The sequence below is a fragment of the Equus caballus genome, chromosome 31 (genome assembly GCF_041296265.1).
Source record: "Equus caballus isolate H_3958 breed thoroughbred chromosome 31, TB-T2T, whole genome shotgun sequence".
Lineage (NCBI taxonomy): Eukaryota > Metazoa > Chordata > Mammalia > Perissodactyla > Equidae > Equus > Equus caballus.
In genome coordinates, this window is record NC_091714.1 from 9624407 (window position 1) to 9634858 (window position 10452).

General features: G+C 48.4%; 1 protein-coding gene across 1 annotated transcript in view; it reads right to left on the reverse strand.

Moving 5' to 3' along the window:
• TMEM181 (transmembrane protein 181) overlaps positions 1–8764 on the reverse strand; it is a 73819-nt gene extending 65055 nt beyond the window's left edge. Inside the window, exon 1 of the mRNA XM_001914672.5 lies at positions 8443–8764. Coding sequence (XP_001914707.1) covers positions 8443–8573 — 131 coding nt within the window. The 5' untranslated portion in view covers positions 8574–8764. The remainder of the gene's footprint in view (positions 1–8442) is intronic.
• Positions 8765–10452: the final 1688 nt, after the last annotated feature.

Consider the following 10452-nt stretch of genomic DNA (forward strand, 5'->3'; position numbering starts at 1 on the left):
CTACCACTCCCCTGGGGAGGTTTGTTTCAAGCCTGGCCTAATTATGCCTTCATCATGCCTCAGTGATGGGGACAGAGTAGACAGCTGTTGAGCAGAGAAGTCCCAGCTAAGAAAGTGACATGGTGCATACAAGTACACAACACAGGGGTGAGGCCTCATGCCACCCAGCAAACTGGCCCTCTCCCAGGCCTCTTGGGATTGTACTCAAAGCACCTGGTGGAAAGCTGGACTCTAGAAAGGAATCATTTGTCCAACACTTAAAAAAGGGGGTCTTAGCTCTACAGCTGAAAAGGTACCCGGTGTGTTTGGAAATCCATAATCAGGGTGCAGAGCACCAGAGTGAGAGGAACAAAATGGCGCTGATGTGATGGTGGGAGGGCATCACCCAAGGCTGGCCGAGGAGAGACGGAGGTTGGTGCCACTGGGTCACCGATTCCCACTCTGGGACACGGCCCTGGGCCTTCCTGCATCAGGTATCAGCCAGAATCCTGGTGAAGCTTAAAAGCAGAGCATCCAATGCAGTGTTTACTGAACTGTCAATCTCGTCTCTTAGTTTTAACGCTTTCATTAGCATTTCCCTGTTTCCTGGAGCATCTCCTCATATGCCTTTTGGGTTTCCTAATCTGTAAACTTTCTGTTCTGATGTTTTGCCCATTCTTGGATATTTTGCGATGTGGTGGTGGTGGTGAATATATGTTTCTTCATATATTCTAAATAGGGGTTCCTTGTAAAGTACAGACATTGAAAACACCCTCTACCTTGCGTATTCTCAGATCCCATGATCCCCCCAAAATAAGTCTCATACCTAAAGAATGCAGAGATGAGTCTTCATGTTGTATAAACCATGGATCCCATCTTTAGTGCCATTCATAACTCAATATGTGGTCTTTGCCCTGTGTCAAGAAATCTCCCTAGAACCCCTGCTTTAGACCCTCTGTAAGTCACCATGCCGTCCTCTGGAACATGCCTGTGGCAGCCCAGGGCCAAGGAAAGAGAAACAAAGCTCAAGCCTTAACTACAAAAATTGAAACACTGAAAACCGGAAGGCACACTCAGACCCCACCAGTGACGGCTCACAGGCAGAGGCAGAGGAAGGCGACTCGGTCTTTTGGAAATGACGCACACCTCCATTCCCACCCGGGGCCTCACTGCAGAGAAACAGAACATCCACGTCCTTCCAGGGCCAGATAAGGATGTCAGAAGCCTCCCCAAGCTTCGGATCTTCCTCTGACTCGCGGTGAGATGCCGAGAGCAGGTGCCACACTGTCTTCCCCTCACAGTGACCAATACAACAGAGGTTAAAAGATTTGGCCTGGGACTTCAATTTTGAATCCCAGGAGTATTCTATTTTGTGGATCATATAGCTGATGGAGAAACACCCCCAAATGTCCTTCCATCTGAGCTGACATCAAGACACAATCCCAAGGACAAAAGAACAGGAATTCTCACAAGTTGTGCAAAGACAAGGGGCAGGTCCTGATGCCCTAACTGGGGGTTTCAGGGGTGACAAAGATCCAACTCGACCTCCGGCCTCTGGGAACCTATGCTCCCCATCTCCTTTGGACCTGGAAGGCTGCCAGACAGGCGATGAGAGCTGCCGGTGTCTGGTTCACACGATACAACTTTTCTCAATTCACACCACAATACTGCATGGAGGAAATAAGGGGTGATTCGTAGTAGGTGTAACCCCCACAGCAGGTGGTTTGAAGCACTGAATAACAGTGTTCCCAAGGACTGTTGCCAGGGATGTGTACTGGTGTCCATCACTGCACTGTGACTTTGGGAAAATGTAGGGTCCAATTAAGTTCAAACAATAAACAGGAAGAGACTCTGCCTAAGAGGCTTTGAAACCATGTAGAGGACGAGGAAGTGGGAGGAGAACCGGAGAGAAGAGCATCACTGGAGCCCCAGGAGCGCCAAAGAGCTCCAGGAGAGAGTCCCAGCTCCAGGGCCTAATCCTTCAGGATCACTCAGTGCAGGGGCCTGAAAGGGGCCACTGGATTTGATGCTGAGAGGTGGCCAGTGACCTGGGCAAGAGCGGCTCCAGGACATGTGTGGCAAGTTTGAGGGCTGTGAGGCTGAGCAAAGAAAAGACAGGACCATGAGGTGGCAGTGTTGCACAAGAAGCTTTTGCATACAGGGGGGTGGGAGTTGCCTAGAGCAGGAGACCCTCCAGAGACATGTTCAGGGCCACCACCCAGAAGGGGAAGTGGGCAAGGGAACTCGAACCGGAGAGGGGGCTTACATGTCCAGGCGATGTGGCTCAGCAGGCAGGTGGGGAGTCTCTGGGACAGAGAGCTCCCAAAAGCAGCAGCAGTTTGGGGTCCTTTATAGCCACAGGGCTGGTCTTACCTATGGCTAGCAGGTGTTGGATGCAGTTTCATGGGTATGCAAAGCGGGCTAAAATTAGTTGGGCTATATTTAAAGCAATTGGATGTGTAGTAATTTGAGTTTGGCGCCAGTGGGCTTTGAGCTAATAAGAAGTAGGCAATACGGAAGCTCCTATGCAGGGACCATCTTTAACTCATTTAATGACAACGTGGTGGGGGAAGAAGCCAGACCAACATATGTTGAAGATGATGTGGTCGCTCCCAAAGGAGGCTGGGCTGAGGGAAGTTTGGACAAAGAGTTGTAAGCAGAAGGGAAGAAGTCTGAATCGAGGGAAAGACTGAGACATGAGAACGAGGGGGGATAATTGATGGAGGAAGATCCCAGAGGATGGGAGAGGCGAGCACTGAGGAGTCAGGAGGCGGAGGGGCTGCTCTGGGAGATTGTATGAAGACGTGGATCCATCTGGGGTTAACTGACCTGTCCTGGCATCCACCATCACCCTCACACATGTGTTTGCTCAGGCCCTTGGTCCATGGCCCATCCGGAGCCTTTATCTTGCCCCCAGTAGAAAACCAGCCTCCCCTACTGAGCCAGATTTGTACCTAAGTCTACATTCTCAAGCATTTAAGCTTAATAAAATTATTTTTCCAACTTTGAAATGATAAGAGATAGAGAAGCTGGTTCTAAAATCACAGTCTCATCAGGGACACGCATTGTTTCCTCCCACCAAAAAGGAAACAAAAGACAGACAGAGATGTTAGTACTCAATACAGTCATGTGCCCCATAATGATGGTTCGATCAACGATGGAGCGCATATACGATGGTGGTCCCACAAGATGCGAACCATACAGCCTAGGTGTGTAGTAGGCTGTACCATCCAGGTTTGTGTAAGTATACTCTACGATGTTGGCACAAAGACAAAACCGCCTAACAACGCATTTCTCAGAACGTGTCCCCATCGTTAAGTGACACACAACCGTAGTTACAGTACATTGTCTCTAATAACTTGCAAACAAAGAGAAACATTAGCCCTTTGACACAGTAACATTAAAATTAGTACAGATGGGTCATGGTAGAGATATGCACGTTTGCCTTAAATAGAAAAAATGGTTCTCAGACCTTTAAACCTGACCATAACATGACAGATGTATTAATCCCAAAAGGGAGGTTAATCAGCCTAGAAGGGTAGAAAAGGGAAAACTAGCCAAGGTGACCACTGCAGTGGCCATTCAGCTTTGCGTAGCGGGGAGGGAGCCTTGACTAATGACTTCCAATACTTCTGTGCCCATGGCATATCCATCCCATTGAGGAGATGGATGCAGCAGGCTCTCTCAGCATGATGCTCTGAAACATTCTGCTCACCCCTCACGGGTGCTCCATCCTGGCTGAGAATCAGCCCAGGCCAATTAAATCAGAATCCTTGAGGGTGGGGCCTGGGCATCTGTATTTTTAAAAGCTCCCCCAGGTAATTCTGATGTGTGGCCAGCATTGAGAACCTAATTCCCCTGGCTCTGCTGCCAGGCCCACCATTATCTGTGTTCTCATGGGTCTGCATCAGCCAATTAACTAAAATGGTATTCTGACTCTCTCCATTAGTCCAGAGCTTGGTAAATGTGAAGACTTCACTTCACTCAAAGGTTCTTCTCTCAATGTGCTGGCTAAAGTAAGCCAGCAAGACTGAGGGCCAGCCCCAGGGCTCTATGAATTCACTGAGGCGCTGAAATGTTGCTTCCAGAAGGCTCTTGGATGAGGACACCCCTGGACATCACTTCACTGGCCAAGAAAACTCAAGTCCAACTTGATTGCTTCTATATTTTACAGAGGTAAAGTAATAACACGAGAAACAAAGGATGGATCAGCAAAATGGCCAACCACAAATTCTCCAAGAACTGAGCTTTGAAAGAACATTTCTGTTGTCCTTCACATTTCTTTAGCTCTTTACCATTTATGCCACGGACATAGTTAATTGCCCACCAGGCATCCATTCTCCACATCTTCTTCCTAACAGAACCCCAATTTGGTTCAGCTGTTTACCCCTCCTCCCTTGAAGACCTATGGCTTAGGGGAAATTGGCTCCACCCTCAGCTCCTGGGGCTCTCTGAGCTGCCCAAGTCTAATTCCATCCTCTTGACTGTCTGTGCTCAAACAAGGGCAAGGGCCCGGGTCTCATCAATGAGACACAGGAGTTGGTTTTCTTTTCAGCTTTCTATTGAAGCATAATACATCCTCAGAGAAGTGTACACATCATGAGCACAGCTTGATAAATGTTTACAAACTGAATATACCTGTGTAACCAGAGCCCAAATCAAGAAGCAAAATATTACCAATACCCAGAAAACCCTCTTCTGCCCCCTTCCAGTCACTGTCCCCTCAAGGGGAACCACTCTCCTGACTTCTAACAGTGTAGAGTCATCTTGTCAATTTTATATTTTTGTATATAAGTGGAATCAAAAAGGATGGCCTCCTTGTGTCTGGCTTCTTTTGTTCACATTATGTGTGTGTGTGAGACTCATTTTATTGTTGTGTGTAGTTGTTTAGTTTTATTGCTGTGTAATATTCTGTTATGGAATAAGCCAAATTTATCCATTCTACTGTTGATGAGTATTTGGCTGGTTTCCAGTTTAGGAGTATTGCAAGTTGTACTGCTATGAACACATTAGTCCCTGTCTTTTGCTGGACCAATGTCTACATTTCTGTAGGGTTTATACTGAAGAGGAATTGCTGGGCCAAATGGAATGTGTATGTTCAACTTTAGTAGATACTGCCAAACAGCTTTTCACAATGTTTGCACCAATTTACCCTCCCACCTGCAGTGGATGAAAGTTCCATGTCCTTGCCAACACACATCTGTCTTCTTCATGGTTTCCATTTTGGTGGGGGTATAGAGAAGATTCAAGGAGTTTTGCTGTGGAATTCAAGTTATTCCTTCTCTTTTAGACAGAGCTATAGAAAGCCAGCCAGTTCTCCCCATGAATGTGAATGAGAAGCAACAGCCCAAATGATTATTAGCAGCTAGTTGCTACTCAGTTACAAAGAAAGAACTTGATGACATCATTAAGCTGCTGGATCAACAACTCAATCCATTACCTTACTGTTTAGGCTGGTTGCTTTGGTTTTTCTGCATCTGTATCGGAAAGCATCTTTAGCGTTATCTTCATAAAGCATGTGAGCCTCACAACATCCTTGCCTCATTTTTCTGATGTGGAAACTGATCACCAGTGAAATTTGATGATTTCCCCAAGGCAAGGCAGCTAGCAAAGGGTAGCATTGGGACAAGAACCTAGGATTTCAAATGCCCAGCCTACTGCTTTCCATTTACCTCATGCTGGCTCCCCCTTTCCTACTATGCAGTACAACTGCCATCTCTCATTTTGTGAAAATGACTGAGTCCTTTGATCACATAGCTGCTGTTTTTCATTGATGCCAAATTACGTGGCTAATATGCAAATAGCCATGCCAGCTAACGGAAGGGCCAACCATCTTTTGAAAATGGAGCATTAGCAGCTGTCTCCTTGCTGGGCCTGTTATGAGGAAACTGTCGGCAACAAGAGGCGAGTCCCCAGTCCTCCATGGAAAAAAGGATTGGTGCCTTTTAGTCAGAAATCGTTAATGAGGAAATGAAGATGGTGAGAAGAGTGGGAGCACAAATTATAGTAGCAAGTTTATCTCCCAGCTAGGCAGATGCAGGAGCTGTAACTATCAGCTTCCCAACTTCGAAACCCAAGAGTATTTCACCTAGTTTTGTAAAGGTACAACCCATTGATATGAAAATTCAATGGAACAGTGGAAGATAGTTCAGTGACCTAAAACCTCCTCACTCTAAAATAGTCTTTGTGATTCAGCCTAACTGCTCTGCCAACACACAATACTGTAAAGCATTCTGCAGTCAACTTGTTCTCGTGGCAGGGGGACAGAATTCATTACTGTCCCCTTCCAACCGTGGTGAATTTGTCTTCAGGATCCAGCTCAACAGATGAAGTTACACCTGCAGCAAAGACTCAAATGCTTGCTGTAGGACAGGCCGTCAAAGGGCTCATGTTACTTTCCCCACTTAAAACCCTCCAGTGGCTTCACGTTGGAATTCTAATGAAATCCATATTCCTCAGTCTGGCCTTCAAGGCCCTATATGACTGGGCCTTCTCTATCTTTCTGACCACTTTGCTCCAAACATGCTGGTCTTCTGTCTGTTCCTTGAACACACCATGTCTTTACAGCCTCTGGGACTTTGCACTTGACCTTCCTCTTCCGGAACTTTCCTCCCCAGCTCATTGTCTAGTGAGCAACACATTCTTCAGTTCACAGTCAAATGTCACCTTCTCAAAGAGCCTTGCCTGACCGCCTTCTCTGAAATAGCACCCCCCACTCTTTATCGTGTCAGTTTATTATCATCCTAATACCCATTGCACTATGCAACCACTTATTTATTACCTACAAGCCCCATGACAGCAGGGGTCCTGTCTGTCTTGCTCACCACTGTATCCTCAACATCTAGAACAGCAGCAACATAGGAGATGCTCAGTTAACTATTAAGCTGAATAAATGGGTGAGTGAATAAAGGATAATCCAATTGTGGATTAACCAGTGATGTGGCTACTCAGATGCGGTTAAGAGAACAGCGACGTTGCTCTCTTCTCTGCTGCCTGAATTAAGACCATTTCCCTATTCACTAGCTGTTTTGCCAAAGAAACATTCCCAAGAAAACAAAATATGGAGGGGAAAAAAAAAACCAACGAGAGTGAGGGGGGAAATTAGTGGCAAAAGAGATTGGAATATATACCAAAAATAATGATTTGAAACTATCTGTGGGTTGTTTTTTACTATACTGTCAGGTCTTCCGGGGGCTGCATTAAATAGATTGTGAGGCTATTCCAAAAGCAACATCATGTCATCTTGGGATTACTTTTTTTTTAAATGGGCTTTTCCACTCAGTAATTGTGACCAATACATTGTTCAGCAATATACTGCTAATTAGCCCCTGAGAAGCCATTGGACTTTTGAAAAGATTTGATGATAAATGTGATACATGTTCTTCTGACCATGCATATATGACCCGTAGCACAGGGCGGGCTGTACAAAAATGACTACCACCCCTTCAAAGATAGCCGCGCAATACACCTGCCATCCTTAAGCCTAGAAGTGGGTAAATGGTTATGAGAGTTCTCGACTTTCAGAAACCTTCTGGCCCAAGCTTCCCATTTTACAGATGAGAGAGCGTGAAGTGCAGAGTTAGCAGGTAACTTTCTCAGGCTCACAGAGCTGGTTGGTAATAAAATCAATCCAGCTCCAGTCTCTGGCTGCTGACAGGGTCCTTTCTTTAAACCACAACACATCAGCTAGGTCCAGCCATGGGCAACGGACATAATTCCCTCTCAGAACCGCAAAGCACAGGGAGGAAGTGGCAGGTGCCCAGAGGTCCCCACTGCTCTCACCTTGGCTACAGGAGAGGGCGACAGAGATGAACAGAGACAAGCCAAAACCAACAGCTCCTTGGGAGTGCTGATACATGGCTTCCCACAGCATCTTCACCAAGGTGCCACGCTCAGCCCTGAGGCCACCTGCCTTAACCCTCAGCAGCACCCCAGCCTCAAAGATTTCCACCAAAGCCCAGGGGCCTGAGTAACTCAGAGGAGAGGCCAAGGAGAACCCTCCTAGCAGGCGCTTGGGGGGAACTGATTGTCTCCCCAAACCGGGACTCAGAGAGGCCTGAGTCAAGACCGCGGTGGCGGTAGGCTTGCGGAGGAGGAGGGCGGGGAGAATGACAGCAAAAGAAGGGAAAGAGGGAGGAGCGAAGCAGGGACCGTGCCCATGGGTCCCTTTCTCGGGATTTGAGAATCGCGGCTCAGGTTTCTAGGCAATGGAAAACAGCTCTTCACCCCGGCTCCCCGATCTGCCCTTGACCCCCAGGATGCGAGCGCCGCAGCCAGAACCCGGGGATCTGCAACCCTCTCCGCGTTTCCCATCCCTCCCCAGCCTCCGCGCCCGCCAGGAACAGGGGGCGGCCGAGGAGCGGGAGCCCGCCACGCCGGGGAACGCAGCGGGGGTCCGGGACGGGGGGGGGGCGGCTGAAGGCCGGATATGCGCCCCGCTCCGCGCGGCCCGCTCCGCCCTACCTGTAGTAGCGGTCATCTTTGAAAGGCGTGAGGTCCTCCTTCAGGTCCCGGTACGCCTCCTGGAGCCGCTTGCACAGGTGCTTGAGCTCGCTGCAGAGCGGGGGCTCGAAGGCAGGGTACTCGGCGTCCATGCCCGCGCCCGCCCGCCCGCGCCAGACGCCGCCGCCCTCCGGAGCCGGGCCCGCGTCCCCTGCTCCGCCGCTCCGCCCTTTGTGCTGCTGCCTTCGCCCGCTCTCTCCTCCCGGCTCCCGATCGGGGGCTGCCGGCGCGCTGGGCGGGACCGAGAGGAGGAGGAGCAGGTGGCTGGGAGCTGGGGAGGGGGCGCGGAGGGAGGTGGGGCCGGCGGGCGCGCTCAGGGCGCCGCCGCGTCGACGCGGGGATGCGGGAAGCTGGCCCGGGGAGGGCGCGAGAAGGGGGATGGGGTCCTGGCCCCGCCCCGCCGAAGGGGCCTAAGTGGGGGAAGGGGCCGGGCGCATCTGCGGCCGCCCAGGGAGAGGGAGACGAGCGGGGGAATCCAACAGAAGGTCATCTGCTGCCCAGGAAAAAGTATAAAGGGCCACTCTCGATCCTGCTCGTCCTGGGGAAGAGAAGAAACTGGAGGTGACAGCAGAAAGGAAAATGCAGGACGGACCCGAGAGCCCCTTCTTGCTGGGAAGGTCCAAGGCTTGGAGGCGGCTCCTTCGTTCAGCACCACGGACAGCTCCCTGGATGCTTCTCCAACCGCCCCCTGCCCCCCCCCCCCTTCCTTTTAGGGTTACACTTGGCCTAATGCAAAAACATTTAAAACAGAGCCCATTATGGTTATACCATAATAAATATTATTTTTTCAAGATAAAGGAATGTGCCCGAATGAGATGTCTCTTCCCACATACACACACAAAAAGAAAGAAAGAAAGAAATTCCGGGCAAGGCAGTTTCTCATCCTCTACAAAGCTCATCACTAGAGTGCAAAAGAAAAACTCACAAATCAACACATCCTCCGTGGGACTACTTAGCCAAAGATAGTGTCGTCTCCTCTTGTGAATTTTTCTGATAGTAAGTGCAGAAACAGTTGTTCTGGGTGATGTCGGTGCGTTTCCACCTAAAGCCAGGTCAGGTTTCCGTGCAAGACTGATCTTGTATGCGATGCTGGAACCTTTTACAAATTATACGTTTTGGGAGCTCAACTTACACTATTGAATCTAAATTATAGAATATGGGTCCCAGAAAGCTGTATTTTTTCTAAGTTCCCCAGGTGAGTCTAACGATCACTCACGTTTAGACATTCTCAGAATTCCCATGTTTTAGCTACGCTCTAATGTCACCCACTCTGCCTTGCTCTTTATTTTTATGGTATATTTTATTTCCTCCCTCCCTTTACATTCTGAAGCAACTTTTTGTCCGCTAGTCAAGCTCTCCTGTCAGGCTTTGCAAATATTCCCATAACTTCTGCTCATCCTCCACTGTGCAGTTAGGTTTTAGCACTAATTCATTAACGTGCACATTTGTATCTACTCATCTCAGGAGGACAAAAATTGGCACTTGGAACTGGCTACACCCAAAACAAAGTGCAGAGAGAGACATGCTAAGATGAGATCATTCAGAAAACACAAATACAGATTTGTTTTCTAAAACAAGATACAGACTGTGAGACCAGCCTGTGCCATATTTCAAATATTTTATAATTGGCTACAGAGGGCTTATCGTTAGGGAAAATGTTAACCAATCTCAAAGATACCCCAGAACACTTAAAAGTCCTCTGGGAAGCCTTCCCTAGCTTCTCCAGCCTAGACTTTTTTTCCCTTTGAACTACAGTAGCCTCTAGAGGACAGTGCAGGTCTTCTGGCTCCAGCATTGTAGGTACTAATCTACTTTGTTACCTCTTTCACCACAAAGAGCTAGAAATGCTAGATAAAATGTTACTTGTACACATATGCATATACATGTATAATGACTCTGTAAATGTTATGCACAGCCGAGCCATATAGTATACTATAATTACTTGATCTTTTCTGTACATTTTATTTCCTG